The sequence below is a fragment of the Lepus europaeus genome, chromosome 9 (assembly GCF_033115175.1).
Source record: "Lepus europaeus isolate LE1 chromosome 9, mLepTim1.pri, whole genome shotgun sequence".
NCBI lineage: Eukaryota > Metazoa > Chordata > Mammalia > Lagomorpha > Leporidae > Lepus > Lepus europaeus.
In genome coordinates this window covers 69,549,894-69,573,686 of record NC_084835.1, presented here as the reverse complement: position 1 = coordinate 69,573,686, position 23,793 = coordinate 69,549,894, and the positions used below count along the sequence as shown (strand labels likewise).

At 42.9% G+C, this 23,793-nt stretch overlaps 1 protein-coding gene across 1 annotated transcript in view; it reads left to right on the top strand.

The window, feature by feature from the left end:
• The window catches only part of ABHD3 (abhydrolase domain containing 3, phospholipase), a 56,947-nt gene that overhangs the window by 16,221 nt on the left and 16,933 nt on the right, over nt 1-23,793 (top strand). Inside the window, exon 4 of the mRNA XM_062200236.1 lies at nt 8,820-8,865. Within this exon, the coding sequence (XP_062056220.1) occupies nt 8,820-8,865 (46 nt within the window). The remainder of the gene's footprint in view (nt 1-8,819; nt 8,866-23,793) is intronic.

The following is a 23,793-nucleotide window of genomic DNA, read 5'->3' as shown; positions in this document are numbered from 1 at the left end:
GTTTATGATTAGTAGTGCTCCCATGAATGATGTCCTCCTTAATCTCTGGCCCCGATGTCGGCCTCACCCGATGTCAATGTGGCCACTCCAGCCTTTGCTTGGTTACTGTTTGCATGATTCATCTTTCTTCACACTTTACCTTCCCAAGTATGTCTATCTTTAATCTGTATCTCTATCTTCAATAAATATATATTAGGTATTTATATTATTTATATATGTATTTCTTGAGGAGGACATATAGGTTGATTTTTTGTTTATCTTCTCTGACAATCTCTGCCTTTTAGCTGGACTTTTTTTTTTTTTTAAGATTTATTTATTTATTTGAAAGTCAGAGTTACACAGAGAGAGAAGGAGAGCCAGAGAGGGAGAGAGGTCTTCCATCCACTGGTTCACTCTGCAATTCTCGACAACTGCTGAAGCTGCGCCAATCCGAAGCCAGGAGCCAGGTGCTTCTTCCAGGCCTCCCACGTGGGTGCAGGGGCCCAAGCACTTGGGCCATCTTCTGCTTTCCCAGGCCATGGCAGAGAGCTGGATCGGGAGTGGAGCAGCCAGAACTCAAACCGGTACCCATATGGGATGCCGGCACTGTAGGTGGCGGCTTTACCCACTATGCCACGGTGCTAGTCCCTCTTTTGATACTCCACAGAGAGTCCTTCTTTTCAACTTTTTGCCTCTTTACTACTTACATTGTAGCTGCAGTTTGCAAATTCAGCAAAATTTTTTATTTCAGATATTATTGTATATGTTGTATAATTTTTAAAAATTTTTTGTTTATTTAATTAATTTATTTGAAAGGTAGGCAGGCAGACAGAGATCTTCTATCTACTGGTTCACTCCTGCAAATGCCTATAATAACCAGAGATGGATCACACTGAAGCCAGGAGCCTGGAACTCAATCTAGGTTTGCAGTGTGGCTGGCAGGGACCCAAGTGCTTGAGCCAAGACCTGCTGCCTCCCAAGGTCTGCCTTAGCAGGAAGCTGGAAGCAGAAGCAGAAGCAGAATCGAACCCAGGCTCTCTAATTAGGATGCAGGCATGCCAAGCAGCTTCTTATCTCTCTGGCAAAAGCCTACCTCAAATTTCCACTTTTAAATAAGTTATTTTCCTCCGATGAGATTTTCTATTTTCTTATTTTTTTTTACAAGCTTTTTTCCTCCTTTATATCTATGGGTATAGTTATAATTGTTACTTTAAATCCTCATCTGTGCTGATTTTAACATTTGGAACATCTCAGTATCAGGTATTTTATTGCTGATATGAGTGATGTTTTCCTGTTTTTTCATGGAGTACTAATTTTGGATTGTGTTTTAGTTTTTGTTTTTTTGGAAGGCAGAGTTACAGAGAGAGAGAAAGAGAGAGACAAAGACAGAGACAGAGTCAGAGAGATTTTTTCACCTGTTGGTTCACTCTCCAAATGGCCACAATAGCTAGAGCTGGGCCAGACCAAAGCCAGGAGCCAGTAGCTTCTTCTGGGTCTCCCACTTGGATGCAGGGACCCAATCACTTGGGCCATCTTCCTCTGCTTTCCCAGGTGCATTAGCATGGAGCTAGCTCATAAGTGGAACAGCCAGGACTTGTACCATTGCCCATATTGGATACCAGCATTGCAGAAAGTGGTTTTACCCAGTATGCCTCAATGCCAGCCCCTGGATTGTGTTTTACACAGTTTGAATAATCAATTGAAAGACTTTAGATTCTGTTGTATTTTTTGCATAGCACATTATTGTTGTAAATTAGTTCGTTTCTGTTTTATCAGGCAGATAACTTGCCTAAATTCAGACTTCAAACTCTGTCTCCTTTGTAATAAACAGCAGTTCAAACCTCTGTCTAGTTTTTCGGTCTTCATTGGGCTGCATGGAGTCTGCCTTACCTGTGTACCAATAAGCAGTCAGCCAGAGATTTAGGCCTAATTTTTATACAGTATTCAGGGCTCTTCCTCTGTGTCTCTTTTCAGAGATTCCACACTCATTCTCCATCTCCAAGCTCCATACTCCATCTTCTGGTTTTTCAAGCCTGTGAGGTTGGACACTTCTGCCTAACTTCTATTTATGATAGAGTAATACCAACTCCTGCCTCCCCTCAGGCAAAAATAAAAATAAATAAATAAATAAAAGCTGCAAAAATACAAAACCATCCAGTGCCATTTTCTTTTTTTTTCTTTCTTTTTTTTTTTTTTTTTTGACAGGCAGAGTGGATAGTGAGAGAGAGACAGAGAGAAAGGTCTTCCTTTGCCGTTGGTTCACCCTCCAATGGCCGCCGCGGTAGCGCGCTGCGGCCGGCGCACCGCGCTGTTCTGATGGCAGGAGCCAGGTACTTATCCTGGTCTCCCATGGGGTGCAGAGCCCAAACACTTGGGCCATCCTCCACTGCACTCCCTGGCCACAGCAGAGGGCTGGCCTGGAAGAGGGGCAACCGGGACAGGATCGGTGCCCCAACCGGGACTAGAACCCGGTGTGCCGGCGCCGCAAGGTGGAGGATTAGCCTGTTGAGCCACGGCGCCGGCCTCCAGTGCCATTTTCTTCTTTATAATGACAACTTCTGTCAGTTTTTGCCTGTTTCTTTTTGGTTGTTCTTTATATTTTATCAGGAGTTTAGTTATTACTCTATGGATGGCTTGGTCCAATAGGATCTATCCTGGCATTACTAGCAACAGAACATCCTTGTCATCTTTTCTTTTTTAAGATTTATTTATTTACTTATTTGAAAGGTAGATTTACAGAGAGAGAGAGAGAGAGAGAGAGAGAAATCTTCCATCTGCTGGTTCACTCCCCAAATGGCCGCAAAGGCCAGGTTGGGCCAAGCCAAAGCCAGGAACCTGGAATTCCATCCAGGTCTTCCATGTTTGTGGCAGGGGCCCAAGTACTTGGGTCATCTTCTGCTGCTTTCCCAGATGCATTAGCTGGGAGCTGGGTCAGAAGTGGACACCTGGCCGGCGCCGTGGCTTAACGGACTGGTCCTCCGCCTTGCGGCGCCGGCACACCAGGTTCTGGTCCCGGTCGGAGTGCCAGATTCTGTCCCAGTTGCCCCTCTTCCAGGCCAGCTCTCTGCTGTGGCCCGGGAAGGCAGTGGAGGATGGCCCAAGTGCTTGGGCCCTGCACCCGCATGGGAGGCCAGGAGAGGCACCTGGCTCCTGGCTTTGGATCGACGAGATGCGCTGGCCGCGGCGGCCTTTGGAGGGTGAACCAACGGCAAAAAGGAAGACCTTTCTCTCTGTCTCTCTCTCACTATCCACTCTGCCTGTCAAAAAAAAAAAAAAAAAAAAGTGGACACCTGAGACTCAAACCAGTGGGATGCCAGCATCACAGATGGTGGCTTTACCCACCATGCCCCAACACCAGCTCTCTCCATCTTTTCTTAACTTGGCACTCAAAGCCCTGTCCCTATTTTGGTCTGACCCTGGTTTTCCATTCTTTTCTTTATTTTTTTTTTTATTTTATTTGTTTATTTGAAAGAATTAGAGAGAGAGAGAGAGAGAGAGAGAAATCTTCCATCACTGGTTCACTCCTCAGATGGCCAAAGCCAGGAGTCAGGATTCTCATTCAGGTCTCCCACATGAACACAGGGGCCCAGCTCTTGGGCCATCTTCCTCTGCTTTCCCTGGTGCTTTAGCAGGGAGCTGGATCTGAAGTAGAACAGTCAGGACTCGAACTGGTACTCACATGAGCTACCAGCACATCCATCCTACTTTCTCTCATTATACTGTATGTACCCATTTTTCTGCTCCTTCCATCCCTGAGAACATTTTGTATTCCTGTCTTATATTTTTGCTGCCTTCATCATAAATCCTTCACTTCTCCTTCGCCAAAATCTTTACCAGTGTGAAGATCTGTCTGCGTTTTCCATGAAGACTTTCCTAATTAACTTCGCCTATCCTGATTTCATAGGGCTTTATTGTCTGTACCACTGATTGGACATTGTACCCCATGCACCTTGTCATCTCTCAACTGAAAACGTCATGTACATCTTTGCAGTCTAACTACGTGATAATGTTAGAGGCCAGGAACCTCATGTCCTTACTTTGTTTCTCTAAAGACTGAACTCAGTCTTTAGTTCAGTAAATATCTTGCTTAATAAATTTTTAAATGAGTGACCATGTCACTCCAGTATTAATATTCATGTAAACACTAAAGTATATTATTATTATTATCTCATAAAAAGTAAAGTATGACTAGTGATCCCTGAATATTCCTCTAATTGTACCCCTTGATGGTTATTATTTATATTCTTAGATTCAAAGACTTAGGAAATCCCAAAAATATTTAAGGTTGTCTGATAAAATCCCCTTATCTTACAGATTTGGGAAGCAGTCCTAGTGATATATTCTATTTCCATGCGCTCTTCACTGGTTTGCTTAAGTGACGAAGCTGAGTCTGCCCCTGCTCAGGGAGAAGGAGAGGTCACAACATGTGCTGTGGCCAGCCCCTGGGCTCGAGCAAATGCAAGGCTCTCTGGTCCATCTCACAGTAACAGCACCTCTCATTCAAAGGGCATTTTCGCCCCCAGCGAACATTTTGCAACACCTGGATGCATTCTTGATTGTCATACCTGGGGCAGGTTCTGCTGGCATCCAAAGAAGTATTGTGTCTGCAGTGCCCACAGGGATAACGATTGAGAAACTGTGTGCTGCCATAAGCTCTCTGACTTTCCTTTAACCTTTATTAAAGGAGCCTCGCCTGCTTGTCCTGGTTAGCAAGTTCTGTCCTTACAGGAAGCTTTTCATGCCAGATTTATTCTTTATTTGCTATTTCTTTTCTTTACTTGTATTTCCCTAGTTTTGGGGGGTAAAAATTAAGGGGTAGGTATTTGGTGTAGCAGGTAAGGCACAGCTTGGGACAGCTGCATCCTATGCTGGAGTGCCTGGATTGGAGTTCCAGCTCCACTCAGATTCCATCTTCCTACTGCTGTGCACCCAGGAGGCAGCAGGTGATGCCTCAAGAATTCAGGTCCCTGCCACCTACATGGGAGACTTGAATTGAGTTCTGGGTTCCTAGTTTCTGCCTCACCCAGCCCTGGCTGTTGCTGGTATTTGAAGAGTGAACTAGTGGGTGAGAGATTGATTTCTCTCTCTCTCTCTCTCTCTCTCTCTCTTTCTCTCCACACACACACACACACACATCCCTCTGTCTTTCAAATGAAAATAAATAAAAATCTTTCAAATGAGAAAGACAAAAATTTAAAAAAACTGTTTTTGCAGGTTAATTCTTTAAGTCACATGCCTGAACATTGTTTGGGCTAAGCTGTAAAGGCTGTTTGGCGAGAGCTGTCACAGAAATGAACAGAGGCTCACCCATGCCTTGGGAATAGTGGTTTCTAAACCAGCTCTTTTTGAATTGTGTGTCAAGTGTTCTCTGATGTTTACTAGGGTAGAAAAGGGATTAAACATGAGAAGTTAGTTGCTTATCACAGCTGATGGGGGAGGAGAAGGGGACAGAAAGACAGTCCTCATTCTTCCTGTCTTTCTGCCCCATGTCCAAGGCCAGAAGTAGACAGCGATGACTGCTGCTGATTGAACATTGCTGGAAACCAACACTTGGGAAGAGGTCAGCTCAGTTCCTCCTCTAGCAAGAGATACCAGAGCCGTGATCCACTTTCCAAAGTTGGCTGTAAGAAAGTGCAGATATTCCAGTCTGCAGTTTGGAAGGAGGGCCCAGGTGTGCAGGCTGCTGTGTCATGAGTTTGTTGAGATCATCTTTTCCTTTCCCCTCACTAACCCTGTTGCCTTCTCTCAATGGCAGTCACATGGGGACATCTTGGCTCCAGAAGCCATTTGAATCCTTATTTAATATTTTAGTTCTCTGGAAAACTAGGAGCTTCAAGGTTCAAGGCCATGGTTGCCTTCAGCACCCATCCCTATGGGACATAAGTGATTATGCAAGTAATATGAGTGGCCAACCTGAATTTGATTCATATCTAGTCTATCTTGCCATTCTTTTTATTTTTTCAATTTTTTGCAATAACTTCTTTTTAAGATTTATTTTTATTTATTTGAAAGACAGAGTTACAGAGAGAGGTAGAGACACACAGATCTTTCATCTGCTGGTTCGCTTCCCAAATGGCCATAATGGCCGGAGCTGAGCCGATCCAAAGTCAGGAACCAGGAGCTTCTTCTGGGTCTCCCACATGAGTGCAGCGGCCCAAGCACTTAGGCCATCTACTGCTTTTCCAGGCCATAGCAGAGAGCTGGATTGGAAGAGTAACAGCTGGGACTAGAACCAGCACCCATATGGGATGCCGGTGCTTCAGGCTAGGGCTTTAACCCACTGTATCCCAGGGCCAGCTCCCTTGCCCTTCTTTTTTAGCAAGAAAATGTGAAATAGTAATGGCGAACTCTAACTTTTCTGCATGTATTTAGAGTATATTTAACATCTCTCATAGGTAAGTCAATAAAATGTCATATTTCAAGCTTTTTCTCATTTTAGATTTCTGGGATCTTTTTAAAAAATACTTTTCTTCAGGGCCGGCGCTGTGGTGCAGCGGGTTAATACCCCGGCCTGCAGTGCCAGCATCCCATATGGGCGCCGTTTCTAGTCTTGGCTGCCCATGTTCTGATCCAGCTCTCTGCTGTGGCCTGGGATAGCAATAGAAGATGGCCCAACTCCTTGGGCCCCTGCACCTGCATGGGAGACCCGAAGAAGCTCCTGGCTCCTGGCTTCAGATGGGTGCAGCTCCGGCCATCGCAGCCAATTGGAGAGTGAACCGTTGGATGGAAGACCTCTCTCTCTCTCTCTCTGCCTCTTTCTCTGTGTAACTCTGACTTTCAAATAAATAAATAAATAAATCTTTGAAAAACACTTTTCTTCTTTCAGTTGGGCCAAATAGAATGCTCTATGTAGAAACATACTCTGAAGGGCAGGGTTTGGCACAGCATAGAGGTTAAGATGACCCTTGGGATGCCTGCATCCCATATCAGAGTGCCTAAGTTCAAGTCCCAGCTTTACATCCGATTCCATCTTTGTGTTAATATGTACTGAGAGGCATCAGATGATGGCTCAAGTTCTTGGGGGCCTGACACCTGTTTAGGAGACCCAAATTAAGTCCTAGGCTCCTGGCTTCAGCCTGGTCCAGCCCCAATTGTTGTAAAATTGGGGAGTAAATCACTAGATGGGAAGATCTCTCTGTGTCTCTGTCTCCCTACCTTTCAAATAATAATAATAAAAAAAATACCCTGAATACCATGTTTAATAAATGGTGTGTCTTAAAATCAAACCTCAGGGTTTATATTGTCAAGGTGCAGTGGGTTAAAGCTATATCCCATTTTTGGAGTGCCTGATTCAAGTCCCAGCTACTCTGCTTCCAATCCAGTTCCCTGTTAATGCAAATAGAAGGTAGTAGAGTATGGCCCAAATACTTGAGCCCCTGCCACCCACATGGGAAGACCCAGATGGAGTTCCTGGCTCCTGGCTTCTATTTGGCCCCAGCTTTGTCTATTGCAGCCATTTAGGGACATTTAATGAACTGGCAATGGAAGATTCTCATTCTCTCTCTCTCTCTCTTCCTTTCCCCTCCCCTGCTCCATAACTGCCTTTTAAATAAATAAATAAATCTTTATAAAAACAAAAATCTAAGGGCCAGCACTGTGGTATAGTGAATAAAGCCACTGCCTACATTGCTGGCATCCCATATGGCTGCCGGGGTGAGTCCTGGCTGCTCTGCTTCCAATCCAGCTCTCCGCTAGTGCCCCTGGGAAGGCAGCGGAGGACAGCCCAAGTGCTTGGACCCCTGCACCCACATGAGAGACCCAGAAGAAGCTCCTGGTTCCTGACTCTTGCAGCCATAGCACCAGCCCTCAATAAATAAATCCTTTAAAAAAAATCTAATTTCCCTAAGAGGAGAGTCAGAATTGAGTGTGCTTTGCAAAGCAGAATTCATTAGTGCCTAGAGCCAGTACAATGGTCAGGAACACTCTGAAAGAAGAGAAATTGCATCTTAAATGGCCTTGATTGATTGGATAAGTAAACAGACAAAATGAGTTTTAACTGACATGAGTATAGACTCATTAAATCAGTGGCTGTGTAGACACAAGTCAGGATTTTGTCTGAGGATTACAAAAAATGTATATCCAGGGTTATGTTTGACTGAAAGTTAATTGAGAATTAAATATGTTTGAAAAGCAGAATGACTTTTTGAAGATGCCATGGCACTCTGATAGCTACTAATAGCTGACTTTATCTAGTGCTTGCATTGAGCCAACAGTGCAATACAGTAAGGCTTTACCAAGGTGATGCAAACAGGATCCTAGGGAACACAAGGTTCATCTTTCTTCCTGAAGTCAACTGAACTCCATTCAGTAAAATAGGGGGGTGGGTCCCCATCCTACCAGCTCAGGTGCCTGCGTCTTTATAGCTCTACTTGTACCATTTCCACCTCATGTAAAATTCTAGTCTTTGCTGAGCTTTGAAGGAACAAGAGTTATTTCTTAGGGCATAAGTAGATATTGATTGATGTTACAAATATAATGGGTAGAAGACATCATTTTTTCTTTATTTGGAGTAAAATATTTGAATTTTACTTGATTTAAAATGTTTTACTAGCATTGATTGGAGGCCCACCTACATGCAAAAGGAGTTGTAAGAATTCTTGTTTGGTAGAAAAAATTAACAGTACCTAAATATGCAGTTGTCTAATTTGAACTCACATGTTGAATTTAAAGGACTAGAATAGTATTTTAGTACATTTAGATGGAATTGTCAAACATATCTATAGAACAGATTGTCCAAATCTTTTAATACTCTAAGCCAGCGTCAGTAAGATGACTCTAATAGTATATTATAAGCAATAATCATGTGTAGAAATAACAAAAATTACTCTTCTGATTTTTAGATGTGTGGTTTTTAACAACAGAGGAGTGGCGGGAGAGAGTCTCTTGGTAAGTAAACTTGAATAACAACACTCAGTTTTTAAGAGTCATTTCCAGTTTTATAATGAAAAGCACATTCTTTTATATTTAGAATAACTCTTTAATTGTTTAGGTAAGCAGTACCACTTCATTGTAGAGAAATACAGATAAACAGGTGGTAAAAGGTTACAAGACTCATGTTTGTGTAACCAGGAAGTCTTTTAGTCTGTGCTCATTCAGCTCATACATATGTAGCATGTATACTCTATTTTTTGTAAAATTAAAATTCTACTTTTTGACTTTGTATTTGCTGCATTTTAACATCAGCAGATACTCATCTATAGCATTTTTCATGCAAAACACTATTTTTTAAAGATTAACTAGTTCAAAACAAAATTACTAATATTAGTATACTTTCTTTCTCTTATATGACCTTATTTGCCAGCCAGACTTTACATAGAGGAAATGTTATTTAAGCCTTTTTTTAATTTAAATATAATTTTCTTTTAAACTTCTAGTTTTTGCTAGAAGGTTTTCAATGTCCTGGAAAATCATCACCATCCAATGTGTAAATCTGTGTTGGAATGAGAAGTATTAGACTCACTGAAACGTTGTTGTGGCTATTTAACTCCTAGTCCCTCACCTCTTGTGCAGGTCGAAGACACTTGTGCTGTAATTGAAAGAAAATGTTTTAAGTCTGTGACAGAGTAACATTAAGAGTGTAAATAATCAAGTCACCTGGAAGTAAAAATTTACAGTCATGTCACAAATGTCAACACTTTCTAAGAAGCTAGGAAGGAGCTGTTGCCTTTTGCTTGACTTAGGGTCTAGAGGGATTCAGGATCAATGTGATTTCAAAAGCAGAAGCCATAAAGCATTGATGATCAAGAGTCTCCAGATAAATAGTAGAATACCGAAGTTCCTATTTCCCCATGTGGTCTAGGCCTTTAGGAATCTCATAGACAGTGCTCTGAAGGGAAGGACTGGAATTTGCCACCGTGGCCCTGGCCAAGCAGGGCTGCCTGTGTGCATGCATTCCCCTAGGTACTTCCAGGACACAAAGGCGTGAAGACATGATCCGAGGTTCTGGAGGAAGTACCGTGCTGCAGAGTCCATTAGATCCCGTGAAGTGAGGGACAAAGATCTGTTCCTTCAGCAAAGCTGTAGTGTGTGCTGATTCAGTCAGGGGCTGAGCAAGGGGATAGGGGAAGAAGTATACACGTTAATGAGATACAGCCCTGATCCTTGGGAGGTCAGACTTGAGTCACGGGAGTCAAACATGTACTCAGTCCAAAGCTACCCCTACAAAAGCAGATTTAGTAAGGCTACCAAGCACGAAGGGAAGGAACAGCTCACTTCCTGGGGGAGGCGGGAGAACTTCCTAGTTGGGGTACCCTTTTGAGTTGGATATTGAGGTTTATGATATTGCACTTCCAGGAGCTCAGAACAAAGAACATGGAATAACAACTACAGATTTGTGGCTGGATAATGATGATGATAATTTTATCTAATACTTACTGAATCCTCAGACTCAGTCTTGGTTATGTCTTTTGGTATTTAATGTTCAGTAATAGAAACGGCCCAGTATCATTTACAACCACCAATAGCCCTATTTTCCAGATGATGAAAATGAGATGCAGAGGGTGAAGAACTTGCCCCAGACAAGAAATAGCAAAGCCAGAATTCACCCCCAGATGAAGTGACTGTGCCCTTATGTTCTTGTCCATGAAGTTGTTCTCCCTCTTCCTATTCTGGAAGTATTGGGAATTCTTCTAGAAGAATGGGGCCAGATTTTGAAGAATCGTGTAGAATTCTAAGAAACCTAATACTGAACTATTGACATTTGGGCACAGGGAAATAACTTAATCATGCTCATTTTTAGAAGGAGAACCATGGTACCGGTGTGCAGAAAAGAAACAGAGGGAGAGAAGACTGGGGGCTGGGAGACTGGTCAGAGAGTCATTACTACACACCTACCCAGAGTTGAGTCTGAAAGCAGATGTAGGGGGATAAAGAAGCAAGAACAACAATGAACAGCATTCACAGGGCAGAAACAATGGGATTAATCATACTGTGGGAAGTGAAGAGAGGGGAGCCGAGGGTAGTGTGTAGCTTGGCTGGCTGATACAAGGTGATGATATTTGCTGAAACAGAATGTTTAGGATAATTTGGTGATTTATAAAAAAGAGAAGTATATGCAGCTCACAGTTTTATGGGCAAAGTAGTCCAGGAGCACGGTCCTGGCATCTGCTTGGCATCCGGTGAGGCCTTGCTGCATCCTGAAATCGTAGAGGACATCACATAGGGAGATACCAGGTGTGACCTCATCTAATTGTGATCCCCTCCTAAGGGCCCAGCCTCCAGATACCGTGAGCTCCTGAGTTTGGATTAAGTTTCCAACACATGAAGTTTGGATGAGGGACACATTCAAGCCATAGCCTGTGGTCCAGCCCTTTAGGAATCTAAAGGGTTTAGGGTGCCTTTTGAGTATCCAGGAGGAAATGCCTACTAGCAACTTGGATATACAGGACTGGCCATCAGGAAATACAGTAGGGCTAGAGAGGGAGACTGGAATTATAGGTGAGCAGGCAAAAGTTGGAGCCCAAGAGTGGTTGAGGTTGTTTAAGGAGTTCATAGACGAAGAGAAGAAAACTTTATGAATGGAATCTTGGAAAACAACAAACATGAGGCATCTTCAAAAACTTCACAGAAAAATGCGTATTTTGAAACAGCTATGTGTGGATTTTTTAAAAAAATTTGCACCAAAATGAACCTATCTATTTGATTCCATTTTTATGTGAATTGTATGAAGTACCATTGTGGGAAGGAGGAAAAGAAGAGAGGATGAGGAATACTTGAAAACATTTCATCCTTAGTGTGTAAAGTTAATTGGAAATATGCTTTGAAAGAATGCAGTAACCCAGTAACTTTCAGCCATAAATTCTAATTAGATTTTTAAACAACCTCTGAAGAAGAAAAAAAAAACTCAGAATACAGTGTGTTCTTACAAAATGATAATATATAGATAAACTTTCAAAAAATTTTAAAAAAGAACTCACTGAGTTCCAAGAGAGAAGATAAAAGCAGCTCAGTCTTGGGGGTCTTAGAGACAGTGTGTGGGTTAAATTCTGATGCACTTGTGTGGCCCAGGCAGGTGTCAGCATCAGAATGACCAATGCAAAGTGGGTGATTCAAACCACTGTCAAGCAGGCAGCATGGCCGTGCATGGCACAGGGTACCTTAGCCTCAGCAAAGGCACCAAGTTCAAGTTCTGTTCTCACTGCTAACTAGCTAGATGATAAAGGACAAGTCAAATACCCTCTGTCTCTTTTTGTTATCCAAAAAATTATAATAATGTGCACATGCCACCTCACCAAGGATATTTGCAGTTCATGTGGAATAATGAATATGAGACTATGGCAAAATAAAGTTTTTTATAGTCTGAGGTATAATTGTTTTTTAGGATACAAGAAGCATATATTTAATTATAATTAATTTTCTCTCCTAAATTTCTTTTTTAAAAGTTGTGCTAAAAAATATAATTACATTTTGGTCATCCTCCATCTTAATTATTCCTTAAGGTGGATAACAAAAATGAGATGCCAATATTGATTACTAGAGCTAACTTTGACATTTAGATGTCTTGATAATCCTTCTTTCTGGCTAAGGGCTATGAACAATTTTTTGAGAATAGAGGGACAATCTTTGTTTATACCTCAGCTTGTTCTGGAAAGGATTTAATGTGGCTCAGACTCAGAGTAAGAAAGACCTTAGAGCAGGCATAAAAAAAGAACAGAAGATGAGTCAGCAAAGATCACACAGGAAGGAACCATCTCTAACTGAAATTAACCCAAAAGAATTTATAAAGGTGAAATGGAATTTAGGGTAAGCAGTTCTCCTAGGAGCAGAAGAAATGCAAAGTAAAGGTTTTGCTGAAGTATGTTAAAGATGTACTTTATAAGGATTACTGTGGCTCCTGCAAAGAAAGATGGACTTTTCTCCACCATTTTGTCCCCATTTACTAAGTGTCCTGCATTAGTCCTTGGAGGATTGATGGGAAGCCAAAGGCCTTTCTTCCCAGGGTCTTCCTGGGAGACAGCCAGCCCTGTCCTCAGTCCTGATGCTAAACCTCAGATACTGCTTGCAGGGTTCAGGGATCCCTCAGAGTAAAAGGGACTTTTCCTTCAGCCCTGAAGATTGGTTTTCAAGGAAAATAGTTCAGTAATCCAGATTACCACAGCCCTCCTATACTATTGATTACCTTATAAACTTAGTTTAGGAATAATAATTTATAAAGAACTCAGCCAAAATTGAGTTTGAAAACTACATATGACCCCTTTGCTTTTGTATGGAAAGTCCCACAGACTTCTGTGTCCCTAGGTCCAATAAGAAAAGACTCCCAGTTATTTTGGAAAATAGACTGGCAGCTCCTCAGAAAGTTAAGCATAGAATTACTGTGTGACCCAGTGCAACAGAAATGAAATGCATGTCCTCACGAAAATTTATACACATATAAATGTTTATGACAGCAGGATTCAGAGTCATGATAGCCAAGAGGTAGCAACAATTTGTGTGTCCATTAGCAGGTGAATAGATAAAGAAAATATGGTATGTCCATAGCACAGAACATTACTCTGCACTAAAAAGGAATGAACTGTTGCATGCTACAACGTGAACTTTGAAAACATTGTGCTGACAGCAGACTCATAGAATGACAATTGCTCTAAATAGCACACTGACCTCAGAATCAGCCCTTAAGGTATTCTGGACTGGCTGAAAAGCCCATGAGAGCATTTCAGGCATGGAAAGCCAAGACATTGTGGCAAAAAATGTCCTACATGGAGGATCTCTGTAAGACCCCCAGTGGAAAGAAGTGGCCATCAAAGAAAGATGTACTTTTCTCTGAAAGGAGGAGAGAACTTCCACTTTGCTTATGGCTGTGTCTAAATACTGTCAGAGATTGTGGATTAAAAAGGCTTCCATAGCCTAAGCAGTTCATGTGAAGAGCCTCAAGTGATCACTGATATCATACATGAGAGTGTTAATTGTTAAATTAACAGCAGGAGTCACTGTGCACTTACTTCCCATGCAGGACCTCTGTCCTCAATGAGTTGTATTATGAGAATTAACTTTAAAACTTTTTCTCAGTTTTGTTTGTGTATGTGTGTGTTCAAATTGTTGAAATCTTTATTTAGAATAGAGTTGGTCTTTGGTGTATAAAGTTAATTAAAAATTAATCTTGCCAGCACTGTGGCTTAACAGGCTAATCCTCCGCCTTGCAGCGCCAGCACACCGGGTTCTAATCCCAGTCGGGGCGCCGGATTCTATCCTGGTTGCCCCTCTTCCAGGCCAGCTCTCTGCTATGGCCCGGGAAGGCAGTGGAGGATGGCCCAAGTCCTTGGGCCCTGCACCCACATGGGAGACCAGGAGAAGCACCTGGCTCCTGGCTTTGGATCAGCGAGATGCGCCGGCCGCAGCGGCCATTGGAGGGTGAACCAACGGCAAAAAGGAAGACCTTTCTGTCTGTCTCTCTCTCTCACTATCCACTCTGCCTGTACAAAAAAAAAAAAAAAGAATCTTAATGGAGAATGGGACAGGGAATGGGAGAAAGAGGAGGAGGTGGGGTAGGAGTGGGTGTGGGATGGCAAGTATTCCTAAAGTTGTACTTATGAAATTTGTACTCATTAAATAAAAGGTTTCTTTGGGGAAAAAAAATGAAACATTGTGCTAACTAAAAGAAGTCAGACAAAACAGACCATGTTGTGATTTCATTTATATGAAATATTCAAAATAAACAAATCTATAGAGATAGAATATAGATTAGTGGTTGTCTAGGGCTTGGGATAGGGGATAACAGCCAATGGTAGGAGGTTTCTTTCTGGGATTATACAACTCTGAGTATATTAAAAACCATTGACTTGTACACTTTAAATGGGTGCATTATGTGATATGAGTTATATCCCATCAATTTGTTAAAAGAAAAGTTTTTTGTCAAAATTTATTAAAAAGAAATGTCAGGGCAGACATTTGGCTTAGCAGTTAAGTTAGCGCTTTAGACATCTGGGTTTTAAGTCCTGACTCTGCTTCTGATCCAGCTTCCTGCTAATGGCTGCCCTGGGAGGCAGCAGTAATGGCTCAAATACTTGGGCTCCTGACACACCATTTGAGAGACCCAGACTGAGTACCCAGCTCCTGGCTTCTGCCTGGCCCAATCCTTGCTGTTGCAGGCATTTGGAGAGTGAACCAGCAACTGGAGAATCTCCTTCTCTTTCTCTCTCTCTCTACCTTTCAAGCAAATAAAAATAATTTTTAAAAAATTCAGGTATTTTGTTGTTCACATTGGTTCAGCAGGTATAAGGGAAGGCTGACCTGGTTGAGTGAAAGTTAGAAGTCACTTTAGTTTTTTATTTATATATTTTCATTTTTTAATGTGTTAGGCAGAGAGACTGAGAGGGAGACAGAGAGAAAGAGAGAGAGGTCTTTCATTTGCTGATTCACACCCCAAATGCCCCTAACAGGCAGGGATAGACCAGGCAGAAACTGGAGTCCAGCACTCTGGGTCTCCCTCCTGAATGGTAGAGACCCAAGTACTTGAGCCGTCCTCTGCTGCCTCCCAGGGCATGCATCAGCAGGAAGCAGGGTGGGAAGCAGAAGCAGAATTTGAACCCAGTCAGATGAGGTGCAGGCAGCCCTAGCTGCATGGTAACCCCTGCACAAAATGCCTGCCCCCCGGATTGGCATTTTTGCTGGCTCTGCTTTCAGAGGTCCTCAGATCCTGAAACTGTCATTTCATGGATGAGGACAGCTCTGGAGACATGGGGTGACCGACCAAAGTCATAAAGCTGATTCGTAGCCTTACAGTGCAGTATCTTGATCTTGATCTTGATCTTTCAACCCTGGCAGTTAGTGAAGTCAGGCTGAGTGAGGACAGCTTTTATTGGGTTCTTCCCTCAACCCCAGCCACCTTGGGTGGTCAGTTTAGAGACATGTGCTTGTGTTTCTTACCAGGCTTTCTCAGCTTAGCTTTTCTGTGACGGTGGATGTGGTAGGAGGACTAAGAGGAGCCCTTCCCTCTCATGCCCACTTTCCTGGAGGAGGCTTTTGGAAAGGATTAAAGGGCCTCCCTTAGGGCACACAGGGTAGGGCCAGCCAGGACGAAGTTCAGCTGTTAAACTTGTACCTTCACACCCTCCTCTCCCATATCTAGTACCTCCCTGTTGTGTCTGATCCAAGTCTGCTTTTCCCTAAGTGCTCCACGAATAACACCACCAACCCCCTTCACTTCCATCACAACTCAGAAAGGTGGGTCTCAGCCAGATGTGGGTGGAACGCACTTAATCCTTGAGAATCTTCTCCTGACATCAGTGGTTCCAGTCCAGAAATATCAGTTGTGACAAGTGATGGATAAACAAAAGATTGCACATTTCTCTGCATGGTCATGGGTCACTTGATGATGATGAACCTTCAGAAAAAAATACATCATTAGGTAGTTCCGTCATTGTGTAAACATCATGAAGTGTACATAAACAAACCTATATAATGCAGCCTACTGTACACCTAGGCTGTATGGTATAGCCCGGCACTCCTAGACAGCAGACTTGTTTGGTGTGTTACTGTACTGAGCAGTGTAGGCATGTGTACAATGGTAAGTATTTGTGTATCCTAAGCATACCTAAACTTAGAAAAGGGCCGGCGCTGCAGCTCACTAGGCTAATCCTCCACCTGTGGCGCCGGTACCCCGGGTTCTAGTCCCGGTTGGGGCACCAGATTCTGTCCTGGTTGCTCCTCTTCCAGTCCAGCTCTCTGCTGTGGCCCGGGAGTGCAGTTGAGGATGGCCCAGGTCCTTGGGCCCTGCACCCGCATGGGAGACCAGGAAGAAGCACCTGGCTCCTGGCTTTGGATAAGTGCAGTGCACCGGCCGCAATGTGCTGGCCATAGTGGCTACTTGGGAGGTGAACCAACGGAAAAGGAAGACCTTTCTCTCTGTCTCTCTCTCTCTCACTGTCTAACTCTGCCTGTCCAAAAAAAAAGATTAAAAAAAACTTAGAAAAGGTTTAATAACAATACTAGGCAATCGAAATTTTTGAGCTCTATTATACTCTTATGAGCTACTGTCATATATGTGATCTATCATTGACTGAAACATTGTTATGTGATACATTACTGTATTTAAATTCTTTTCAAAATAAAAGACAAAGAATGTTTAACTAAGTAACAAGAGTTTCAGCAATAAGAATTGAATGTAGCTACCATTTATTGAATACTTAATATGTGCCAGCTGATTCTGTAAAGTATGAGATATGTTAAACCAGAATGCTTCAGACCAAAGGATCTCTGAAACAAAAGGTTTATTGAGCTGATACAGATGCTGACCAGATGAAGGACCAGATTCTGGGCCAGGTTCCCTGAGCTGTCAGCAGGAAGGCTAGGCAGCAGTGGGAAAGATGTGCCCTAGAACTAGAGTGAGAGTATTTTTACAATGCAGAATTGGGGGGGGGGGGGGGGACATGGCTGACACTGAACCTACATTGACTATAGATAACTATTTTAAGTCAAGGTTCCAACATATATTCAGGAACCTGAGAGTCTATTTTCGGTTTTGGCAGGAACTGTTAGCTGATCTACTTCCTTGTCTTCCTCCTCCATCCTCTGGCCCTGGTGGTTAAATTGAGGAAATTGAGAAAGCTTTGCTTCTATCAGAGATCTGGACGTACTTCCCCATACACGAGATTTCCCTTCTCCCAGGCCTCACTAGATAAGTGGTTCCTCTCTCATCGCTGCAGCCTCCACCTCTTGCTCAGCTCTCACCCCATTCCGTTATTCCCTAGGAGCAGTGGTTCTCAGCCCTGGCCGCACGTCAGCATCCTCTGGGAAGCTTCGGAAAATCCGAACGCTGTCCTCCTGAACGTTTGGGCCCTTTTGGTCTGGTGGAGTCTGGGGTCTGCAGGTGTTTATTATTTTGTTGTTGCTTTTGTTTTTAAGCGTTCTTCAGTGGGCCTCGTGTGCAGACAGGACTGAACCCTGGGTCGTGGGGAGCAGTCCCCAGCCTCCCTGACCCAGGCAAGCCGCGTTTGGCCCCAAACACAGCTGCAGAGGGAGATCATGCGATTTGCCTCTAGGAGCTTGGACTGAAAATAACTCCTGTCTGCCTGGCTGACCTGCTCTAAGCCAGTGAACAAAACTGCCCCCTTCTCGGTGTGCCTTGTAGAGCGGGGCCGTGTGAGCACAGATGCAGCCGGCTGCAGCCTTTGCAGGACGTGACACTCAGGCTACCTTGACCTCTGAGTTGGCCCAGGTATTTCCTGGGGCTCTTTGTTTTGTGATTAGTCTAAAAAAAAAATTAGCAAGGTCTTGGGTGAATTTAGACACTTGATCATTTTATTGTCTACCCATGACCAGGCAAAATGTTAATTCTTTAAATTGCTGGCTTGATTTATGTGCCGATACTTTTTCTTTTATCTGACTCCTTATTTCATAAACATATTCCTAAAACCAGATCAGTTTTCTTGGGCAGTACACTGGGTGCTGGATTGGGATGAAAACAAACAAATCACATTGTAGAGATTGATTAAAGAGCATATAACTAGTCCTATTATAAAAAAAATTGATTTTTAGGGGGCCACATGCACACAAGCATCACAGAGCTTATTGAAATAGCATATTATCATATTATCAAATATTTGAGTACACATGATTACTTCAGAGAATAGTGTGAAATGAAATACTCTAAACCCCTAAAGACTATCAGATACTACAGCAAGGTAAATGTAAAACTGAAATAATAACGTGTCTTTTTCAGTTTTTATTTTACTGGACAAAAAAACTAAAGTCCCAGATGGCCTGGTTCAGCATTGGATGTGTGGTAATGCTGGCCCTGAGAGAGAAAAGGAGTTATGGCTTCTACTGCAGATTAGTGAATTAATCTTCTCCCAGAATAGCTAGGGAGAGTCAGGCTACCTGATTAACTGGGTGAGTTTTAAAATTTGTTTCCAGGGGCAGGCATTTGATGCAGCAATTAAGACACCACTTAGGATACTCACATTCTGTCAGAGTGCCTGGGTTCGAGTCCCAGCTCCACTCCGATTCCAGATTTTTTTTCTGTGCCCTTGGGGGTAAGGAGGGAAGCAGCAAGTGATGGCTCAAGTAGTTGGGTCCCTGCCACCCACATAGGAGACCCAGATTGAGCTCCTAGCTCCTGGCTTTAGCCTATCCAAGTCCTGCCTGGTTATGTGGTTGTGGGCATTTGGGGAGTGTTCCGGTGCAAGCTTGCCTAGTTAAAGCTGTGAGTCATACTGCCTTCTCCTTTTCCTTTAGCTACGTAACTGACAAAATGCCGTGTCCTGTAGCTCTGGGAGATCTCTCTCTGTCTTTCTGCCTCTGAAATAAAAAGAAAATAAGTGAATACATTTTTATAGAGAGATTACTCAAGCAGTATAGTTGAGGAGGAAAGGCCTTGTTGCAGGGTTAGCTGGCGCCATGCCTGACCCACTTGGCACTTACCACTCCCATACAGGTGGACCTCAGGACTTCCAGCTCCCTTCCCCAGCCACTGGACCTGCTGGGCCTGTGCTCAGGGCAGACCAGAGGTGCCTGGGGGGTGGACTTCCTCAAGGAGTAGCTGCCAACCAGTGGCTGCAGGGAACTGGTGGACAAATAACTTACCTCACTTGCCACAGCGTTGAGATCATTTTAAGCTGCAGTCAGTACAGTCCCCAGGAGTGGCCCATGGAGTCCCTGGTGACCACAGCCGTAAACTTTTTGGTAACATTTTCTTTCTTTTTCAGCTTATTTATTTGAGAGTCAGAGAAAAGGAGACAGACCTCCCATCTGCTGACTTACTCCCAAAATGACTGCACTGGCTGGGAGGAAGTGGAAGCCTAGAACTCAGTCTGGGTCTCTCATACGGGTGGCAGGGAACCAACTACGTGAGCCATCACCTGCTGCTTCCCAGGGCCTGCATTAGCAGGAAGCTGGAATCAAGAGCTGTCTGGGATTTGAACCTTGGCCCTCCAGAACGGGATGCAAGCATCTTAAGCCATGTCTTGATTGTTTTGCAAAAGTCCTCTCCCACTGACACTTCTGATACCACCTTCCTGACGGGACGGATGCACTCACGTCCTTGCCTGTGGGCCCTTCCGAGAGAATCCAATTTAGCAGGCCTTTACCCAAACGGAGAAAAAGTTTTCCTCTGTTTCCTGGAAGAGGTACTGAGGAGGAGAAAGCTACAGGACAGGGCAGGTTGTCAGTTATGTGGTTAAGGGGGAAGGAGGCAGTGTCACTTACAGTTTAATCTAGGAAAGCTTGCCTTGATGCCATGTATAGAAACATGGGATGTTGGAAGCATTGAGTTTTCCCCAAGAGAAAAAAAGGGTTCACTTTTGGGCATTTTGAGTTTGAAGGACTGATGGAGCGTTACAGGGATGCTGCCTTCTGGAACGTAGAGTCTGGGACCAGGAGCTTGGTATGAAAGTAAGAGAGATCATTGCGTAAAGATGGTTGATGAAGGTGTGGAGACGGATGAGATCTTCAAAAATTGGGTATTGACCAAAGAATGAGCAGGTGCAGGCCTAAGGCAGAGCATCTGGGAATGAATACCCACATTGGGAGCTGTGGGAAGGACAGGAACTGGGTAGGAAGTGGAAAGCCAGCAGCAGCAGAGCCAGGATAGTCATGATGGCAGCTGGGGGAGACCCGGCAGGAGGCAGACCATGTTGGAAGGCTCTAGATTTGCTGAGTGTCTGAGTTCTAGTAACTTCTGAGCCACGCTAGTGGATCATTATGTATCAGGCAAGGCATAATTGGCTCCCAACATTTTAACATTGTGTTTGTTGCCACATAGCACAGCTGGAGCTAAAGGGATCTATTATTGTGAAAGGAAAATTTGATTACTAAGTTAAATCGTACATTGCTTCATCTAAGGCAGTGCCAGAAAACCCTAGCCTTTCATCGGAGTGTTATTCACTTCGATCTTAATGTAATCTGTTTGGAAAAAAAAAAAACAAACATTCGATTCTTATTTGTCTGCTGTGTACTTCATGCAAACCCAGTGCTTTACAAGAATTACTTTACTTTTTATAGACATATAATCCAGGTTCAGCTACTTGTGATCCTTGACAAATTACTCAACCTTACTGAACTTCAGTTTCTTTTTGTGTAATTAAGGAACCAGGTAACATCTATGGGCCTCCCTGGTGGTAGGATTCTGCAATCCTGGGAATTTCCCTTAGGCCATTTTTCTTATAACCTGTGTGTGTGTGTGTGTGTGTGTCCACACATACACACATATACTTCACTTAAACCCTACACAATAGGAATGCATGTCGGGGTCTATTTAAAATCATTCCGAAATTTTTAAAAATATTTATTTATTTATTTATTTGAAAGTCAGAGTCGCACTGAGAGAAGGAGAGGTAGAGAGAGAGAAAGGTTTTCCAGCCACTGGTTCACTCCTCAATTGGCCACAACGGTCAGAGCTGTGGCGATCCGAAGCCATGAGCCAAGAGCTTCTTCTGGGTGTCCCACATGGATGCAAGGGCCCAAGGACTTGGGCCATCTTCTACTGTTTTCCTAGGCCATCTCAGAGAGCTGGATTGGAAGCGGAGCAGCCGAGACTCGAACTGGCACCCATATGGGATGCTGGCACTGCAGGCAGTGGCTTTACCCACTACGCCACAGCGCCAGCCCCCAGAAATTTTTTAAAATAGTTTTATTGAGATATAATTCACATACAATAGTATTCATTTTTTTACATTTAAAAATTTACTTACGGTATATAAATTTCATGTATACAGATTCAGGAACATAGTGATACTTCCCACCCCAGCCTCCCTCCCGCCTCCACTCCCACCCTTTCTCCTCCTTCCTCTCCTATTCCTTCTCTGAATTTTTATGATGATATACTTTATACTCATAAAATTAATCCCACACTAAGTAATGAATGCAACAAATAGTATGAAAAAAAAAATTGTTTCTCAACAGTAGGAGCCAGGGCTCTAAACAATTGCTGAAGGTCAAAATGCCAATTTCACTCCTATACTGTATGTTTTTGGTACTCAGTTACCACAGATCGGGGAAAACAGGTCTTTTTGGGACTGGCTTATTTCTTTAAACATAATGGTTTCTAGTTACATCCGTTTTGTTGCAAAAGACAGGATTTGATTATTTTTTATGACTGAGTCGTATTCCATAGTGTATGTATACCATAATTTCTCGACCCAGTCATCAGTTAGTTGATGGACATCTGAATTGATTCCATATCTTAGCTATTGTAAATTGAGCTTCAATAAACATGGAAGTACAGATAAATCATTCAGAAATTTTAAAGCTGTGCAGTGTGACTTACATATAATAAAATCTGAATGAGTGTGTTCTTCAAGCAATTGCTATGAATGACCATGATAGAAAATACTGTTCTTTGTAAGTATCTCAACTTAGTAGTTACTAACTATTAAGATATTGTGGAAGTTGTTTAACCTCTTTAAATTTAGTCTCCTCATTTATAAAATCTATGTAGTAATAGGAACTTCCTCAGTGTTTTGTAGATAATAATTTACTCAATAAATGTTACTTATTCTAAATACTGTCAGGTTATCAATTGTCTTTGGGAGCATTTCGTATTTGTAGATCTCAAAAAGAGGATACTAGGTAACAAGTAATATTAGGGATGAGTTTAATTGGACAAATCATTGAAAACTGTGATTTTCTCCAACTACTCGTGGGTGATCAGTGAGTGATATGTAAACTTCCCAGTGTGATCATGGTTTTTTTGAATATTAAAATTGGGTGGTGCAGATGACTAGCTTCTAGATTTATTAATGTTATCAGCTTCTTCCCCTTGTTACTAAGTTTTGGTTATTTTCTCACACAGAAACTTTATTCAGATGCCTGCTCTCACATATATTCTACCAAGGTCTGCAGCTCCCTGCTCCCAGAACTCAAATGGAACATCTGTGATGCTTTTCTGCTATAAACAGAGCCCTTATTGATGAAGTGCACATGAAAACCGATTGTTCTAGTGCATTATGTATTGAGGCATCATCAGCTTTATGGAATTTAACATTTTAAGTGTCTGTTGCAGTGTGGCACCACTGGGGCTATGTGGATATGCTATTATAACAGAAAATATTTCGTGAATAAATCACACTGTATATTGCCTTATTCATCTGGAGCCATGCAGCCCTAAACCATCCTTCCCTGGAAAAAGGCACACAGGATGGAGAAAACAGTTCTCCAGTTAGAAGTGAGCAAGTTAGAACTTCTGTAGCAGTACTGAAAAATCATTTTTTGCTTATTTGCTTTTGCTTTTTCTGCTGGCTTGTTTTTCTTTCTTTTTTCTTTTCTTCCTTCTTTTTTTTTTTTTTTTTTTTTTTTTTTTTGACAGGCAGAGTGGACAGTGAGAGAGAGAGAGACAGAGAGAAAGGTCTTCCTTTTTGCTGTTGGTTCACCCTCCAATGGCCGCCGCGGCTGCGCATTGCACTGATCCAAAGCCAGGAGCCAGGTGCTTCTCCTGGTCTCCCATGGGGTGCAGGGCCCAAGGACCTGGGCCATCCTCCACTGCATTCCCAGGCCACAGCAGAGAGCTGGACTGGAAGAAGGGCAACTGGGACAGAATCTGGCGCCCCGACCAGGACTAGAACCTGGTGTGCCAGCGCCACAGGCGGAGAATTAGCCTAGTGAGCCGTGGTGCCGGCCCTGTCTTGTTTTTCAATAAAGGATTATTTTGGCTTTTCGTGGGCATTAAAATACGTTTTTTTCCCCTATAAAAAATAATTCTCCATGTTCTCTTCCCAAATCAGTTGTCCTTGTGACACTACAGACAGATCTGAGTATGGTTCTTATCTCTTTAGTGGGAGTGTGTCCGTGTTGGTCTCCCATTATCCACATGTTCAGAATCATTTCGTTAGTGCCACCCCGAATCATGTTGGCTTTACAGATATGTGCATTGCAAGATATGAAAAT